The sequence below is a fragment of the Uloborus diversus genome, chromosome 7, assembly GCF_026930045.1.
Source record: "Uloborus diversus isolate 005 chromosome 7, Udiv.v.3.1, whole genome shotgun sequence".
Taxonomy (NCBI): domain Eukaryota; kingdom Metazoa; phylum Arthropoda; class Arachnida; order Araneae; family Uloboridae; genus Uloborus; species Uloborus diversus.
In genome coordinates this window covers 167951855-167971843 of record NC_072737.1, presented here as the reverse complement: position 1 = coordinate 167971843, position 19989 = coordinate 167951855, and the positions used below count along the sequence as shown (strand labels likewise).

General features: G+C 34.8%; 1 protein-coding gene across 1 annotated transcript in view; it reads right to left on the bottom strand.

Moving 5' to 3' along the window:
• The window catches only part of LOC129226060 (15-hydroxyprostaglandin dehydrogenase [NAD(+)]-like), a 32238-nt gene that overhangs the window by 678 nt on the left and 11571 nt on the right, over window positions 1–19989 (bottom strand). Inside the window, exons 2-6 of the mRNA XM_054860640.1 lie at window positions 18655–18778; window positions 14156–14262; window positions 11643–11739; window positions 2792–2868; window positions 836–972 (exon numbers count right to left, since the gene is read on the bottom strand). Of these exons, the coding sequence (XP_054716615.1) occupies window positions 836–972; window positions 2792–2868; window positions 11643–11739; window positions 14156–14262; window positions 18655–18778 (542 nt within the window). The remainder of the gene's footprint in view (window positions 1–835; window positions 973–2791; window positions 2869–11642; window positions 11740–14155; window positions 14263–18654; window positions 18779–19989) is intronic.

Genomic DNA, 19989 nt, shown 5'->3' with positions numbered 1-19989 from the left:
AATCATAGAGAACTCATTGTTGGTCATGTAATATTAAGATTGTGAAAATATCTAGATAATACAATTATGGAATCGTAACAAAATATTTCTCTTTCCATTAAACTAATCATAGAGAAGTCATCGTTTATCTCATCTGAATCCTTTTCAAACATCAAAGCAAGCATTATTCTTAACTTAGGATGAAAATCTTCCTGCTGAGAAATGTTACCAATAGAATCAAAACTAAAACTGAAACTTTTGTTCAATGCTAGATTGGCGACGTTACCGATGTCAGGGTAACTGTGTTATGTTTATGATTTTCTGAACGCTAGCAAATGTGATTTCTTTTTCCACATTACTTGCGCTGTAGCCTGACGAATTTAAAGTTACGGTCATTTATTTTCAACTCTAAATATACATTTTTAATACTTACTAATAGTTAATTTTAATAATTTAAAACGAACGTCCCATTTTGACTTACTTTCCAGCTGAGCTATGTTAAAAAATATGTAAAACATTTAAGAGATTACACGTAAAATTATTTCTAAAAATTTTTGTACCCTTGTAGCTCGGACCCAGGCCAACAGATGTACCTTCTCACCCCCCCCCCGTGTATGCCCCTAAATGCAATCCAGCTTTATTTAAAAGATGCATACTTTATTTTCTAGTTTTTATTCATAACTTTATTTTACTTTGAGAAGAGTACTTTATTTAACAATTTAACTATATTCTTAGAGTTTAATCATTCGAGCCAAACTTACTCAAAATTTTACTTTCGTTCTCAGACAGTTTTCGGTTTCAAATTTATCATATGAGTAATACAAAAATAAATGGAAGAGAAAAGGATTTTAATTACCTCATCATGCTTTGGTTATTGGTTACCACATCCAAACCTTCGACCAAGGTCTTTGGGTTTCTTAAGATATCAGTATCAATGAAATGCGGACAAACAGCACCAAATAAGACTCCATCTCTTTCAAGATGGTATGGAAGCTGAAAAACGAGGTTGAAAAAAGTTAATCATTCATAAGTTTCCGATATTGTGAAAGATTGTTTGTAATCATTAGTGTCAAAATTTTGAGGAGGTAATCAAAAGAAACGAATTTTAAACACCATATGTGACTCATTTTACATCACTTCAAACGTTCAATTTCTCTGAAAAGCAAACAAAAAATTGTTCCCAAAAAATACATGACTTCATGTAGTGCAGAGGATCCCAAACTGGTGCCGCAAGAAGAGATGAGAGGTGCCGTGAAGTGTCCAAGTTAACAATAATATGTATATAATAGACCTAGACTAGGTTGTCGTAAGAAAATTCTAATTTTTTCAAAGGATGCCGTGAATCGTAAAAGTTTGAGAGCAACTGATGTCAGTGTTGCCAGATTGGGGAAATCTGGTGCTTTCTGGGGAAATGGGTTTTGAGGGGAATTCTGTGGGGAAATTTTTTTTTCTTGGGGAAAACCTGGGGAAAAAAACCTCGGGGGAAAAAGAATTTTTTTCGTATTTGGATTCGCATCAAGAAGTAGTAGTTACATTGTTTGTATCTACAGCGTTGCTTTAGCTTTGCTCAACTTTATGGAATTCGCATTTGACATTATGCGGAATATTATGCTATGGAATTCGCATTAATGTTCTGCGTGAGTAACCAGTTGATACGTTAAACGGGTAAAAATAAGTGTGATAAAGAATGTTCTTGGATATATATATAAATATATACAAAAATCATAGTTTAAATGTACATACAGAAGCAGAGCAGTCAATGCAAGCAGAAAAAAAACATTTGGCTATTTCTTATCTTTCGGTCAGGCGCTTGTATTTGTGACTAGTGGCACCCGCACGACTTTGCCCGCAGTAGAAAATTAAAAGGTGTTTTGTTCCCCTGTATATTTACAAATAATGCATGATGAACTTCTCTCCAATTGGCTTGCCCACACTACGGTTCCATGTTATGATAGCTTGGTAATTTACTCGTCCATCTTATGATGATTTTGCTCGGGAAAATGTTCTTAAAATTGGAATAGAAAAAGAACAAATTCGATTTTTCGAAAAATCGCTTCGAGGTGCACACCTTTATGCTGCAAACTAACTTTGTGCCAAATTTCATAAAAATCGGCAGATCGGTCTAGGCGCTATGCGCGTCCGAAAGATGCTGACAGACAGAGAGATATCCAGACAGAGAGGTTTTAGCTTTATTATTAGTAAAGATAAAGAAAGATAAAGATAAAGAAGACAAAAAAAAAAAAAACGAAAATGGGAAGAAAAAAAGTTGGGGAATTTTATAAGAAAATTTGGCTATTTGGGAAAAAAAAATTTCAAGAGACAAAAATATTGGAGGAAATAGATTCATTTTATGAAAATATTAGTGGAAAAAATTTTTTTGAATTTGGGGAATTTTGACAGAAAACATCGCTTTTTGGGGAAAAAATGGAAGGGAATCGGGGAAATCTAGATTTGACCATCTGGCAACACTGACTGATGTAGTGCTTTTAAAATTTTACCTTTCAATCGTGTCATTTGCGGCCAGAACTCAATGTGTACCAAACCATACTTTTTTTCTTTCCCTCAAGAAAGTTAGGTAATGTAAAGTAAGGTTATTAAAAACTTACTAATCTTATAAGTAACATAAATGGAATTTAGTTCTGATTTATTGGAGTTAGGGTTAAAATTGTAACTATCAAAATATCGCCTAACAAGCAATTGCTTTGTTCAAAAGTAGAAGCAATTTCCACCCATCACACTTTGACAGGCAATTTTCTAGTATGTAGTATTTAGATAGAAGTTTTGTGCGAATATTTAAGAGAAAATTCCTTACCCCATAGCTTCTCGTTAAGCCAATTATGGCATGCTTGGACGCATGGTAGCAAGGTAGCGCCGCTGCAGGAAGAAAACCTGCAAATAAACATGTAATCTAAGCATTGTGTACAACGGAACGGGAGGCTTGACTTACGCGAGGGATGCGATCCATGTTCCCTCACGTAAATCAAAATTTCGCGTTGTGAGAAATAGTGCGCATTCGAGAGTGTATACAGTCGGATCCCGACTTACGTGAGAGATGCATTCCAAGACTCCTCGCGCAAGTCGAAATTTCGCGTTGTGGTACAACGCATATTTAGAATTTTTTTTATAAGCATACCTAATTATTTCAGACATGTAGTTAACACCCCTCAAATTGTTTCAAACCATCTCTTAACTATATATTACCGTATCTTTTATAAATAATCGACCTTTTACTGTATTTTAGAAAAAGCGTTACTATTTAACATAAATTACTGTTATGAAGGACAAAATCAATGATTGTTTTCATGATATTTGTATTTTGCTCAGACACTTCTCTGCAAGCTTCTGTATTATATCTAAGTTCTGAACTTTTACGGAGTTCCTTTTCTTAAACTTTAATTGTACGTGTCGAAGATTCACTCATACCTCATTGTCGTGCAACCTTCGCAGCACTTTTTAATTATTCAAGCATATAGAAAATCTTGACATTTTTCTTTAATGTTCTAAAACATTCTCCTTTTCTTTCCACTTCCCCCAACTTGGATGAAAAAGCGCGTTTGGGAGCTATTCTATTTTATCAACATTCATATGTAGATTGAAAAAAAAAATTTAAGAATGGGAGCGGTTATTTGTATAAACTAAAGCAAAGCGCTGTTTAGTTTATACAAATATATACAGTTTTTAGTTTATACAATTATACAGTGCGTAAAGTTCCGCTTTCAGTGATGCGAAAGGGATGAAAGTCCATTCGCAAAACCAATATTTAGTACCAACGAAGCCCATTCTAACGCTCCGCCGCTCCTTTCCAAAAAAATTCATGTTGCAGGCGAGAAATTGGCCTCAGCAGTAAAAACTACTCAAGAAAAACTCGCGTTATAGCCATTTCGCGTAAGTCGGATCGCGTTGTAGCCAAGGCCGTATCCAGAAATTTTTTTTGGGAGGGGCCCAGATTAGTACATGGCCCTAACACACACACATATAGTATATATAGACACACCAAACGCATACATATGTTAACATAGAAGACTTTTTGTCTCGATTTTTAATGATTCTACTGTTTGGACTGTTGTTATTTTAATTTCTTATTCACCTTGTAGTGGTAAGGATAACAGGAGAGTGTCCCTTTAAGTCGGATGTAGAACATCCATAATTTCAGGGGGTCTTCACCCGAGAAATTTTTGAAAAAAAAAAAAAAATCTGTATTTTAAGGCCTTACATTAGGTAATTGAGACTACAAAAATATGAAAAAAAAAATATGCAAACAAAGTCTTTTAAAAGTTATACATTCTTTTGCAAATCAGTCAAACAAAATAAAAATTGCTTGCTCAACAAATCGTGGAACTTAATGGACAGAGAGGAAAAACGACAGAGGAGAAAAGAGAAGCACCCCGCCATCTGCTCATATCGGCTTTTAGTGAAGTTTGTTTTTGATCACTTCCCCTACCCCCATTTTTTTTTTTTTTTCATAAATGCCCTACAGTATGAAAATTGTACAAAACAGTTTAAAAGAAATGGTGTAGACATTCAGAAAATAAGAACGGAAGAGTAATATTCTAGCCATTTGGACAATTTATACTTTATTTTCTTGATAAGATCCAAAATTGAAGAACTTTTCAAGGAATTTCAAAAACTTAAATAATTTTCAAAGACTCTCGAACAGTCGAAATTATTTGAAGCTCTTTATTTACACTTTTCAGCAGTTGATTGCAAAGTCTTACAAAATGATTATAACTTTGTAGGACACACCCGTTTTAAGTTAAAAATAAATGCAGCGAAATATTTCTCGAAACAAACTTTTTTTCAATCACAAGTAGTGCAGAAAATGAAAGAGAGTAGACTAAGTGTTATTTTTTCCTCATACTTAAGGTATTAACAGTATGCAGTAGAAGTAAGAAAAAAAACACAAGCAATAACAAAAAACTTCCATGATACTGAATTCGGCATTAAATAAATGCAAGACAAGAAACATATCAGTCACAAAAATGATCTTGAAAATTATGCTACAAAAACGCGCGAATCGTGATTTTTGCATTTTTTACTCAGGATGTATCGAGGAGCTGAATTTGGCACATCTTGGTAACAAGATACTCGTCTAATCGGAAACTAGGGGCCCAGCCTTTGGGGAGTCCCCGGCTCGAAATCAGTACAGTGTAAGTTTTATAAGAGTTTTAGGGGGAGGTGGGCAGGGTCGTTCACAGAGGGGAGAAGGGACACCTGTTGGCACGGGTCCGAGCTTAAATGGGGCTCAATATTTTTTAACCTGGGGTTGAAAATATGGGTAAACAATATGGAGGGGGCCCAAAAAAAGCATTTGTGACAGCCCCAAAATTTCTGTGCACGCCTCTGGAGGAGGAAGTGCACAGAAGTCAGTTTGGTAGACTTAAAAGTCTACCGAACTGACAAAGGGCCTGCCTTGATCCTGGACTGCCCTGAATTGAATTGGGAAAGAGAGCAGGAAGTCCTAATTAAAGGTCTAAATTTCAAGTATGCCTTGCAGCTAATGAGAACCAGAACTCCTTTTTCTGTATTTCTTCAAAATATTATAAATTTTGAATAGTAGCAAAATTAAGAATAAAAAAAAATTGTTATTTTCCTTTTCTGACATTAGGAATTTAAGAAAAGAAAAAAAAAACCTTCTTCTGTTTTACGGTACAAAACATTTCAGGTTTCGGGGGGGGGGGCTCGTCAGGCCCCCCCCCCTCTGGATACGGCCTTGGTTGTAGCGGGATCCGACTGTATAGGGGAAAAGGGAGAGCGTGTGAGCAATTTTTTTCATTTCTTTAATTTTCAAAAAATATTATCAATTTCTCAGAGCAAAAATGTCCCTGTGATTAAATAGTGTTTTCTTCGCGTCGTGGATTTTTTTTAAAGATTTTTTTAAAAAACTATTTTTTTACTTTATAGTATACAATAAATGTCTCCAATTATTCACATATGCTCCTATAGGGGAGCACGTGTGAACAAGCCTGAGGCACACATGAACACGTTAAAAAATGCAAGACAAGTTTCATATTTCAAAAAAAAAAAAAAAAATTTAAATATGAAAACTGTACGAATATACCAATTACATTCAAGGGTTTGTAACGTGTACTGTGTCAGTTTAAACTTTAGTTATTGTGCCATTTAGAATTTTTCCCCTAAATATCCCCTAAATTTCCCCTCTGCTCACTGTCATATTTTAAAGCAGCGGTCGGCAACCTACATTGACTGAAGATATACTTTTCAAGTTTAATGTGAGCACAAGATCGACTTGTGGGAGTGGGGTGGGGGGCTAAAACGAAAATTTTGCATACAGAGTTAAGTTGAGACTATGCTGACTCCAAATTGTAGGTCAATTCTTGTAAAAAATACTTTGATACTTATTAAGTAGTTGTTTTAAATTGCAAAAATAATGTTTTGTTAACTAATATCAGAACATTTTCAGAAACAAGTATAATATTTCATTTAAAATTGATAAAATTCGGACTAAAAAGTTCCAATGACTATAAAAAGTTCAGAAAAGTTTTAAATAACTTTTAATTTAGACGTTAAACCTATTTTTTTTTCCAGAAATTAACGTTTAATAATTCTAGTCAGAGAAAAAGCAGGACTCAGAATATTGCCGCGATCGACTCATAATGGACTCGAGATCGACCGGTCCATTGCGATCAATGGGTTGCCTACCGCTGTTTCAAAGTCTCGAAGCCTGTTCTGATAATTGAATAAACACGAAAAAAGACCACATAGTGCAAAGAATATTTTTTATATGCAGATTATTCTTACCATAAATTGTTTTTAAGCTTCATACAGAGTATGATAATGTACCTCGAAAACATTTTAAACTTTAAGTTTTAATTAAAAGAAAATATGTTTATTTTTATTTTCTGTAAATATTACGTAACGCTAAATTGTTGACCAACTATTAAGTAACAAAAACTTTTTTTTTAAATAAAAAATAATAAAAATAAATAAATATCCAATAAAAACATTGAAAATTAACCATAAATTGTTCAAATTGATTATAGAAAAATAATAATTATGTAAAAATTTTAACATCTATAACACTTAATATATACCACACTAATATTAATATGATGGAGAGGATATGGTAGCTGTTAACATGTGCTCTTAGACGTTGTGTTCATAACTACCCCATCATCTATACCTTAGAACTAACTCGCAAAAATAAAGAAATCTAAATTTAATAAAAAAATTTAAACACTTTCATAAATTCACTTGAATATTCATACAGTGGTTCGCAATAACAAAGTTTAGCTTATCAGTTAATTTAAAATATGTTTTCTCATGAAGAAGACGGTGATAAAACTATATGTACAAGACCTGCTTAAACAAAGAAGTTGTCACCACACAACCATAAAATGGCTTTTTGCTCTGAAAGTTGAGCCAAGAAGTAAGACTAGTACGACTATTAGCTATTAGGCTACTTGAGAATTTTTCAAGATTTTTACTTAAAGTTATCTTGGTAAAACATGCTATGTTTACATGTGCCCTCTTTCCCCTACTAGTTTTGAAGCTTTAAAACTAGAAAAAGAATTGGCTATGAAAATTATTCTGTTTTGTAATGATTTAATGTGACATTTATTTCTATTTTTAACCGACTTCAAAAAAGAAAGTTATGAATTCGTCTTACGGTTTTTTTATGTATGTTTTCGAATTGCTCCAAGAATACTGTACCGATTTGAAAAGTTTTTTTTTTTTTTTTTTTTTGGATGGGTATACTTTCCAGATGGTCCCATGCTAATTTTGTCTGGATCTGATTAGGGTCCCGGAGGAATCTAAGAAACTTTAAATTTCATACGTTGTGGCTACGTAGACCATCTTTCGTCAGCTGCTTGATACGTAACAGGTCACGAGGTTTTGGCGTGAACGGTGTATTTTTTCTACACGGAGGAATCTTGTCTTGAACAATATTTAATTCTCACGCATCGGGATATTTGATTTTCACAGCGCCGCCTGTTAATTTTAATTATAGACTTACTAATGTATTTATTACTCATGTAGCAAAACAGTAAATTAAACGTATTTTGCTACGAAAATAGTTGAATTAATTAATTTAATATAAAAAAAATTTGCTAATAAATAACTTCATTTAGTCATTAAGGTTTTTTTTTTTTTTTTTTTTTTTTTAATTTCAGTTTTGAAATATATTTAGTGTTCAATTCAAGGGGAATTGAAGATAAACTCCCTCCTTCCGACGATTAAATTTATATTCTTTATTAAATATATCGTAACTGGTGTCCAATGTCTGAAGTTTTTAACAAGTATTCTAGATTTAATATTTCATGACTCCGTCAGTTTAATTTACAGTTATGCAGGGGCGGATCTAGAAGGGGGCCATGGGGACCATGGCCCCTACCAAAGCATTGTGATTGTAGGAATTTTATTAAGAAAAAAAAGATAAAAAATATTATGAGAAGATAACAAAATTTAACACATGTTTTTTACTGAAAAAGAAGTATTGGCCTTAATTGGGAGATAAATTATATCCCTATCGTCAAAACAAAACTTTTATTTCCAAAATGTTTCTCCATCTTTTACATCATTTCTTGATTCCAAATACAGATACTTGGACGATCTCTAAATGCTGCTGTTCTCAGAGTATACCTATTGTTCACAAGACCAAAGAGAGCCTAAATTTTCGTTTTTATGGCTTTAATTTCAAAACTAGGGAAAGAACCCCCTTTTCCCATGCCCTTTCACAAATGCCTTGATATGTAGCAAAAAATTGCATTTTAAGTCTTTTATTGGAAAAAATGTCAACGGAAACTGACTTATCCAGCCCTTATCACGTAACTTGCTTAAAAGCAACTTAAATGAAATTTTTTTGGGACTTCAATTACAAACGATTTTTGTAAGGACCCCCTCCCTCACTTGTTTATATCGTGACGATAGTTTTAAAAGGAGGCATTAGGATTAACTAACGAATCTTCCATCCCTTTCTAAATTATGTATAAATATAGTTAAAAATCGAATTTTTAGAGCTTCAAAGGCAAAATATTCCCAGGAAGGAAGGATTCTAAGCACCTTCACACTTCCTTTAATGTAAGCAAACATTACCTATAGGTGCATTTTTAGGCTGAATAGCTGAAGAGCTAGAAGAGCACCCTTCCTCTTCTAATTTCTCAATGTATAATGACAGAATATTTTGGTTTCTAAGCTTTATTTTCAAAAAGTATTTTGGGGCCAGCGCCCGAAACCTGACCTTTCTCCGTACATCATCAAAACGAGAAAATATGCGTTTTTAGTTTCCTAATCTTCAAAAATTGCTCGGAAATTTAAATTTTGGAACATTTTCGAGGGAGATTCCTAAAACCACCCCCTCATCTAATGTCTCGATACCCTGAAAATTGAGTTTTTAAAACTTCACTTTAATAAAAATTTCTGGAGAATTCAGAGTTTGTTCAAAAATTTCAGATGGCCCCTCCAAAACAATCGGCTGGATCCGCCACTGAGTTATGGCAACACTAATTAACAGACTTCGTTGGAACTTTTTTACTAGAAGCCGCCTGGACCGATTAGGAAAATTCTTTTTCTGTTTGAAACGGTATACTTCCCCCAGTCGTCTAATGGTCTTCAGGTACGGGTATGAGGGATCCTAGCGTCTCACTTGGAGAAACTATTTTTGTGGGTTTTTTTTTTTTTTTGCTTAATGGATAAGAGTAATCTAACTTAGGTCCCAAACTTTTGCTTTACCATATTTGCGCTTTAAAAAAAAGCTATGGGCAAAAAACAATAAACTTCATTTTATTTCAATATTAAACGATTTAATATAGAACCCGTTGTTAAAAAAGTGCCCATAAAACAAATGTACTTTCTTTACTCAGTGTTAAAGAGAGTACCATAAAGCATTAATATTAATCAGGGGAGTCCTTTAAGGGCGGGGGGGGGGGGTATTTTGAGGGGGTTTTTCCTTTTTAGGGGGCTTTTGCTTTGGGGCAGTACACCCCCCCCCCTAAATATTTTCAGTGTACTAGTAGTCGTTAGTAGTCATATCGCAAATTTTGAATAAAGACTCTCCTGAAGCAAACAGGAAATTCATTTAGTATCATTCCTTTAGTAATATTTTGATCTTCATATACAACATCACAGTAGATACTTTGTTTCTAGTATGGTGTTAATCTATAACTTGGCCAAGTAAAGAGAAATGTGACTTTTTTTCATGAGTTACGTGACACGAATTATTATGAAATACAAAATAGTTAGGAAAACCATTGACATTTAAATGGTTCTAATTAAATTAGCGCACAAATAATTCCTGGAGAGGAACAAAGATCAGTTTTTCAGTTCCAATCGTATAAAATGTTATGCGCGTTAGGATTTTTGCTTTTTGTAACCGACTTCAAAAAAGACGTTCTCAATTTATCGGAATCTTTTTATGTATGTCCCCCGTAAGCACAAACACGCATAGACCAATTCGGATTTTTTTTTTTTTTTTTTTTTCGTTTGAAAAAGTATATACTTCCCAGGTGATCCTGCGGCCATCAGGACAGTATCTGAAGATGGGATCCTTGAAAAATCAAGAAAGCTCTTCAAATTCTATGAGCAAAGTTAAAGCTATTTCTGTTGTTTTTAGTGACTCGTGTTTTTTTTTTTTTTTTTTTTTGATACCATACTTTGATAAAGTCAAATTGATGATGAAGACAATTTTCTTTGTAAATAATTGCGCATTTGAAAAAGCCTTTCCTCACAGTCTCCGGAAGTCTCCGAGACGCTGTGCTTTATTTCTTTCTCTATTTTGCTCATCTTAGCTGTTTTTAGACTCCTGTGCCCGACGCTTTCAGACTCGAAATGTACGTAAGGAGTGCACCACATTCTCTACCCTACGTACTTATTTAATATTTACCCCACTAAAAAGCAAAAAAATAAACTATTTTCAAATAAAAAAGAACCGACTTCAAAAAACACCTGGGAACTAAAAAACAAAAAATAACTGATTACACTTACATGCGATTTCCTATCCACACGTATAAATCAAATTTATTTTACGATTCCAGTACAAAAATCAACTAAACTAAACACCCAATTATAAAATAAACTCTGATTTCAATTATTATACGATGAATTATTTTAATACCTAACTAATTATATACGATCTCTTAACTTTTAATAACCATTTGAAGTCGGGGCCTCCTATAAACTACTAAATAACGTAACTGACGACCCACCAAATGCTTTGAGTTAAATACTAATTTAACAAAACGCGAAAGTCTTTAAAACGGAACCTACTCAGTTACGTTAGGCAGCAGTTTATAGGAGGCCCCGACTTCAAATGGTTATTAAAAATTAAGAGATCGTATATAATTAGTTAGGTATTAGAATAATTCATCGTACAGTAATTGAAATCAGAGTTTATTTTATAATTGGGTGTTTAGTTTAGTTGATTTTTGTACTGGAATTGTAAAATAAATTTGATTTCTACGTTTGGGTAGGAAATCGTATGTAAGTATGACCAATTAATTTTTACTTTTTAGTCCCTCTTTGTTTTTTGAAGTCGTTTCTTTTTTTATTTGAAAATAATTTATATCAAATTAAATAGATTGACCTGCAGGGTTCAAAACTTGAGACTGCGTTTTGAGTTAACTTATTACAACAATTTCATTAAGTAGTGAGGAAAAATAATACTGCAACATGATTATTTTTTTAATTTACAAAAAAAAAAATTAAACCTCCAGTTGATGCTATATTGATCACAACACCTCCTTTTCCACCGTTTGTTTTCCCCATGTACTTCAGGGCGAGTTGACAGCCAAAGATAGGTCCCATCTGCAAAAAACAAAGTCTATAACAACTTTTTATCTTGATATATAAAAATCTTCTGTGCGGACGTTTGTCACCATAAGGTTTTTAAACGGCTGGACAGATTTTGATCAAATATTTTATGCTTAATTAAGTTGTGGCAAGCATGGTTTCGAAGCGCGATGGATCGAATCGAAAACATCTTTGTTAATGAAATAATTAATTTAAACATTGGATGGCTAAATCTCCCAAATGATTAGTATTTATTTTAATCTATTGTTGAGCGAGAACTGAAATATTTAACTCGTTGCCAAAGGACAATAAGAAAGCCAGCTCTGCTTTTTGTAATGAAATTTCCTACTATAATATGTCAATTGGGAATAGATAAAACGTGGAGAGAGAGAGAGGGGGGGGGGAGAGAGAGAGTGAGTGAAGCCTTCATTTCTTGAAAGCAACGATTTTAGGTGCAATGATATATTTTAAAGTTAAGTACTCAAATCCATCTGAGTTTTGACACCAATGGCAAGAATACTTTAAGGATTATCAAACTAATCAGTACATTATTAAAGGAAAAGATGGAGGAATTTAAAGACGAAACAAATTTTATTTTCGTCCAAATCAATTACAACAGGGTAGTTCTGTACACACATAATCAGTGCAGTGGAAGATTTTTATCTTTGGTGGAAAGAACAAATTAGGCAATATATGAAGTTTTCGTTCAAAAGATCGGACTGCTAATCGTTCGGAGTTCGCTTCGCTCACTGATCGGCTGGATTACAGAAACGTGGTGGCTTGGCGACTTTGACCATAAACAATACAGTTGCGTGATGATTTGTTTGCTACTGTTAATGTATATTTTTTTATTTGCTGAAATATTTTAAATTGCAAATACTGTAATTGTTTTTCATTTTTGAAGATTGTTTAGTTATTTTAGTTGAGAAGAATGTTTATTTCATATCGGGAGGGAGTGGGAGGGGGAGGGGGAGCGATTTTCGCTTATTCAGGGAACTATTTTTATCATTTTTTTAGCCTATGTCTTTTGATATGGGGGATGTTGCAGCGGGATTTCCCGTTTGTTCTAGATGGGTAGTTAGTTTTTTGCAATTAATATCTGAGGACGCTTTTTAACCTTTGAGTATGGCTGAAGGAACAAGATATCAAGTACAGGAGAAAAATAGTTAATAAAACAACTGCTCAGTGGGCAATAGGTAAATCAAGTTTTAGTAAATATACAAATTCTGACACAAAGCAGCTTAAATCATTTTCTTTTTACTTATTTTTTTGCATCAAAACGGTTCAAACACTTGGTAGTTTATTGAAATTTTTTAACTTTTCAATTTACAAAGTTCGAACAGAACAACGTCTGTCGGGTCCTCTAGTCAGATAATAAAAGGCAAATGTATAAGTTTTAAAATTTCTTTAGACAACAAACAAGCACAAATCTCTGTACATGTATGGAAAAAGTGATGCATGAGGGTGTTTTGTAGTTCGTTATACAAATCCAGTTTACATCGGATCTTTGACAAGTTTGGAACAGAGGTCCTTTGATTGATTGCCCAGGAATTCAGGGGGGTTGCAAGAATATTCGTGAAACGGGATGTTTACGCGTATTATTAGCAACTGCGTTACCCGAACGGCTTTGCCCGTAATAGACAATTAAAAGGTCATTTGGTTCGCCTGTATATTTACAAATATTGGATGATGAATTTATTGCGAATATGCTATGTTAATTTTCTCATACATGTTATGCTAATTTGCTCGTCCATGTAATGGTAATTCGCTAAAATGCTCTAAAATTGGAATAAAAAAAGAACAAAATAAAACTTTTGAAAAATCGCTTCGAGGTGCTCACGCTTCGAGGCGCACCTCTACGCTACGAACTAATTTTATCCCAAATTTCATGAAAATCGGACCAACGGTCTAGACGCTCTGCGCATAACAGACATAGATCCCGACATACAATTTTTCAGCTTTATTATTAGCATAGCTGCGGAGTCGGAAGAAAAATTACCGACTCCAACTCCTGGATTTTGAAACATCCGACTCCGACTCCTGCTTTTTCATTATTTATTTATTTATTTATTTCCAAATTCCCCTTAGTTATGGAAAGGGGGGAAAACTCCTAAACAGAGGTTGAAATATTAAACCCTTTTTATGAAATTTTCGCGTTGTATTTTATTGTAAACCTAAGCCTTGTAAACCTAACCTGCGCTTTTCCAAAAACCTACGGCAGAGCCGACCGTAATTCTTATTAAAATCAGGGGACCTTTGAGCAAATTGGAGTAGCCGCTTCAGTAAGTAGCTACCTTTTTTACCAAAAATTTTACTTCGGTGAATACTTTCGTAAGATTTGTTTAGTTCGTGTTAAAAATATGCTAGGAAACATCACGAAGAGAGAAATTAAATAAATAAAAATAAACAATCAATATAATGCCGCACTTACTAAGTTGACATCTATCGTTTTCCTCGGGTTCTGTTCCCACACAATGCCTGCATTGTTCACCAAAAGATTCACCGTCTTGAACGTGCCGACTGTCAAATCGAAAGTCCCTATAAACAAATAAAAGCAAAATTAATACCCTATTTCTAACTCAAAAAAAAAAAAAATAATAATAATAATTTGAATTTTGATATCTTGAATTCAAATTATGTTTTTCGCAATCACGAGTGTGTGTGTGTGTGTATGTAGTCGTGTGTGTGTTGTGTGTGGGGGGTATGTGTGTTTGTGAGTAGGTATATGTGTTTGTGTCTGTGTGCAGGCATGAGTGTGTGGTTAGTTGTGTGTATGTTTGTGTAGGTGTCTGTATGTATGCGCGTGTGTGTTTGTGTTTGTGTGTAGGTGTGTGTATGTATATATATGTGTGTGTGTGTGTGTGTATGTATGCGTGTGTGTGTGTGTAGTATATGGACGCAACCTGGAGACGGTTTTCGCTATAGGAGCAGCATCGTGAGGATTCGATCGACGGTGGTGCTGCAAAGGGTGGCAATGCGGTGGGAAAATAAAATCATAGGACAACAAAACAGTCAAGTGAAAGCAATAAGCAATCGTTGGCGACAAATCAAAAGAGGAGGTGCACAACTAGACCCCACTAGGAGTCTACGTACCAAATTTCAGCTTTCTATGTCATACCGTTCTTGAGTTATGCGACATACATACGCACATCCGCACATACATACATACATACATACGTACATACAGACGTCACGAGAAAACTCGTTGTAACTAACTCGGGAATCGTCAAAATGGACATTTCGCTTGTATATACGTTCTTATTGGTATATATCCACGTATCCACGTGTGATCGAGTCGAAAAAAAAACTTAGCATTCATTCGGGGGTGAGCAAAATGGAAATTAAGGTCGATTTTTTAGTGAAATTTTTTTCGCGAATACAATACTTCCTTTTTTTGTAAAAGGAAGTAAAAATTGTCGTTATTAGTGAACTAAGGTTTAAGAAAAAAGAGAGAGAAAGATGACCGAATGATATTTATCCATTTTGGTAGGACTTGTTGGTTCTTCACTACCGTCCAAAGCTTTTTCTCGATCACTCAAAAACTAATTTATGATAAAACATGTGACATAAATTTTGAACAGCAGAAATTGCAGTTAAACTGCAAATTAGGGTAAAGTCGTGAACATATGAGGCAGTGCGAAGCAAAGTAATGTAAGTGAACATTTTCAAGTTTTGAGTAAAACGCATTTAAAGATAACATCCTTGGTAGACTTCCATTGATATTTTTTTCTAAATCATGCTATACAGCAGCACCTACCAGGGATACTCGTACTATCTCTTGCCCCAAGACAGAGGAGGGGTTATCTCCAAGCTTTTAATTTTGCTACTTGTATCCCTTTGCTTCTCACTACCTCATACGTCATGTATATCTGCATGATATTCTACATACATCCCTCCATCTTGTATACCATTATTTAAAATGAACCAATGCGATAATGATGGTTGGATAATATTGTCGACGGTTTAGGGGGTTCGTGACCCAAGTGGCATTTCCCTTGCATCCGCCACTGGTCTGGTTACAAAACTTAATCAAAATACGTCATGTATGCTATTAGTAACTATTACTAAATGGAAACAACTTACGTTTGCTGACTCCAATTGTTTAATGCGACAAAAAAAATAGAAAGAAAGAAAGAAAGAAAAGAAGAAAAAAAAATAATTTGAGTTACGGCATTTTTAATTCAAATTATATTTTTCGCAATCACGAGTGCGTGTGTGTGTGTATGTAGGCGTGTGTGTTTGTGTCGAGGCATGAGTGTGTGGGTATGTATGTGTGTATAGGTATGTGTACGTATGCGTGTGTGTTTGTATCTGCATGCAGGCATAAGTGTGTGCGTGTGTGTATGTATGCGTGGGTGTTTGTGTCTGTGTGCAGGCATGCGTGGGTGTTTGTGTCTGCGTGCAGGCATGAGTGTGTGTGTGTGTGTGTGTGTGTGTGTGTGTGTGTGTGTGTGTGTGTATGTGTGTGCGTGTGTATTTGTGTCGGTGTGCAGGCATGAGTGTGTGCAGGTGTGTGTATGTATGCGTGTGTATATTGAATATGGACGTAACCTGGAGACGGTTTTCACTAGAGGAGCAGCATCGGGAAGCCGGTCGACGGTGGTGCTGCAGAGGGAGATGGTAGGAAAATAAAATCATAGGAAACATCAAAACAGACAAATGAGAACAATAAGCAATCGTGATTGCTCAAAAAGAAACGAAACTCCAGCCTTCTAAATCTTCACGGTGAAGCTCTTTACAAAACATATAATTTATCACTGATTGTGTTCATTAATGTGAGTCAGTGCTAGTGCTCCTCTCTAGTTAGATAAATTATCATTATATGTCAACTTAACATATTTCATGTACTGATTGATGAATGTAAGCCAGTGCTAGTGCTCATCTATAGTTAGAGGAATTATCACTATACATTAATTTAACATATTTCATGTACTGATTGTGTTCATGAATGTAAGTCAGTGCTAGTACTCCTCTCTAGTTAGAGAAATTATCACTATACGTTGGCTTAACATATTTCATGTACTGATTGATGAATGTAAGCCAGTGCTAGTGTTCATCTATAATTAGAGGAATTATCACTATACGTTAACTTAACATATTTCATGTACTGATTGATGAATGTAAGCCAGTGCTAGTGCTGATCTATAGTTAGAGGAATTATCACTATACATTAATTTAACATATTTCATGTACTGATTGTGTTCATGAATGTAAGTCAGTACTAGTACTCCTCTCTAGTTAGAGAAATTATCACTATACGTTGACTTAACATATTTCATGTACTGATTGATGAATGTAAGCCAGTGCTAGTGCTCATCTATAGTTAGAGGAATTATCACTATACGTTAACTTAACATATTTCATGTACTGATTGATGAATGTAAGCCAGTGCTAGTGCTCATCTATAGTTAGAGGAATTATCACTATGCGTTAACTTAACATATTTCATGTACTGATTGTGTTCATGAATGTAAGCCAGTGCTAGTGCTCCTCTATAGTTAGAGGAATTATCATTACAGTCGACTCCCGCTACAACGCGATCCCACTTACGCGAAATGGCTATAACGCGAGTTTTTCCCCGGTAAAGAATTTTATTCCCAACGCGAATTCTTCACCCGCAACATGAAAATTTTCCGAAGGGAATCGCGGTTTTTTTTCGTGAATAGACCTTCATCCCTTTGACATCGCTGAGGGCGGAATTTCCTACACCTTACTAGTCTAAACATCGCTTATACAAATAACTACTCCTCATTTTCCATTTATTTTTTTCATTCTATATGGTAAAGTTGATGAAAATAATGACACTTAAGAGCGCTGTTTCATTTAAAACTGTGAAGACAGAAGGAAAAAGAGAAAGTTTCAACAACTATAGTGCATTTGTTTTTCTTACTACATAATGTACGTACTGTAGTGGTTTATTTTACGTCTTCCTTTCCCATTGATCATTGACTTTCTGCATCGTAGCAGTTTTTTATGTTAAATAAAACGATTTTTTTAAACTACAATAAATAAAAATTCAATTTTTTTATAGTAATGTATAGTTAAGAAATGGTTTTTAACAGTTTGAGGTGGTGTTTATAAGTGTCTTTAATCGTATGGGTATGTTTATAAAAGTTCTTACACATACCCTTTTCCACAACGCGAAATTTCAACTTACGCGAAGAATCTTGGAACGCTTCCTTTGCGTAAGTCGGGACTCGACTGTATACGTTATTAACTTAACATATTTCACGTCAGAAGTTTCTTCAGGTCCGTATTCACATATTGCTCTGGGGACGCCCTTACCCCGTGGATGCACTTGCACCACCTTACCTTGATAGTTCATTTATTTTTATGCAACATTAAGTTTTAAAATCGCAGTAAATGTTTATATTTGTTTTATTTAAAAAGACATAAAATAATCAAAGTAGCCATCTGTCATTAAAAAGTGTAGATTAATGATCTACTATAATTGGGGCAAACCTAACGTGGCAGCGTTATGACGGTTACACACATCCTAATCACGCCATACGAAGACTGCCAGGTTAGGTTCGCCCCAACTATAGTTGAAAAGAATCGATTTCGATTTCGATTCCGAGTCACAACTGACTACAACTGTATTTATGTCGAGGACTGCATACTAAGTGCCTTGCCCACATTATTTTTTATACCGATAGATGGCAGCACCATCACCGGATCGAACAGTTAATGAGAATTTAGAACTAGACCAGGAGCAAATAGCTACCTGGTGCTAGCACCCCCAGAGGTATCGTTTCACTTGGAGGACATTGAGACTACGAGCATATTTAACGTCGCCCAGTCACCTTTAATGACGACGGTGGTTCTTTGACCATCGAGGTTCGAACTCAGGACCCTCCGGCCCCGAATCCGACACTCTACCGATCGGGCTACCACGGCCCAGTTGAAAAGAAAAATATTAAAATTATTTACTTTTAAGGTCTTCTTCCTTCGTAACGTCACATAAGCTAAAGATGACCGCTCCCGGTCCAAATTCTTTCTGCAGCTCTTGAACGAAACTTTTTCCTTTCGTTTCTTGAACATCTGTGACACATACCTTGAATATATCAAAGTTTTTTTGACAAAACTATTTCAAAAAAAAGAAAATTGCCATCCCTTTTAAAACAAAACGAGCTGATGTGTGCATCACATGACTTCCTTTTACTCCAATTTAATGTCATTTTCTCATTATTGGCAGTTTTAATATGATTCAATTGTTTACTCTCTAAATATCACCAACAGTGGCTAAATTAAAGCCAGATTTTTTTTTAAAGAAAGAAAAATTTAAAAAAAAAAACGCCAAATTTGTCACCAAGTTGGCGACAAAACTTGGCGACCAAAAAATTGGCGATATATAGCCAAGTGTCCGCTAAATTATAACACCACTTGAGTTTATATCGAAATTAACAATGATTTCCACCCAAAAAAGGGGCAAAAGATCCCCTTTGGAGCATCCGAATGCAACCAAAAAAAGAAGGTGCACAACTAGATCCCACTAGAAGTCTACGTACCAAATTTCAGCTTTCTAGGACATTCCGTTCTTGAGTTATGCGACATACATACACACATACACACATACGCACATACATACGTACATACAGACGTCACGAGAAAACTCGTTGTGCGTAACTCGGGGATCGTCAAAATGGATATTTCGGGTGTCTGTACGTTCCTAGGCACATATCCACGTGTGGTCGGGTTGAAAAAAAAAACTCATTATTCATTTGGGGGTGAGCAAAATGGAAATTAAGGCCGATTTTTGGGTGAAATTTTTTTAAAAATAACTAGTTGATCTGAGCGAAGCATTCGCGCTCGAAATTTATAGCATTGTTATAAAACTACTATGTAACACTAAAATTTGATGAAAGCAAAATTGATTGCATTAAAAAAATTAGACAACTACAAATTCATCAGTCGTTCAATATCTGACTCACTATCATAATTTGTTTCCATTAGTTATATTAAAATCCTATCACTCATCAGCGTGTTGCGTTTGCGAAGAAGATCCTGATTAGCAGTCGCCTAAATACGAAAAGAAAGAGGCGACTAAAAATTTTAGGATTATTCGTCAGCCAAGCGCATTCCCTTCAACCACACCTATGCTAACATCAATTTTGGTCACAACACATACCTCTTAAAAATGAAATAATTTCCAGTCCGTATTGTTCCAGTCCGTATTGTCCGTAATCCGTTGTCCAGCCTCTCAACAGCTTTTTAAGCTGGTCGTTTTTCTATTTTAGTAGCAATTTAAAGCTACTTTGATTGCTT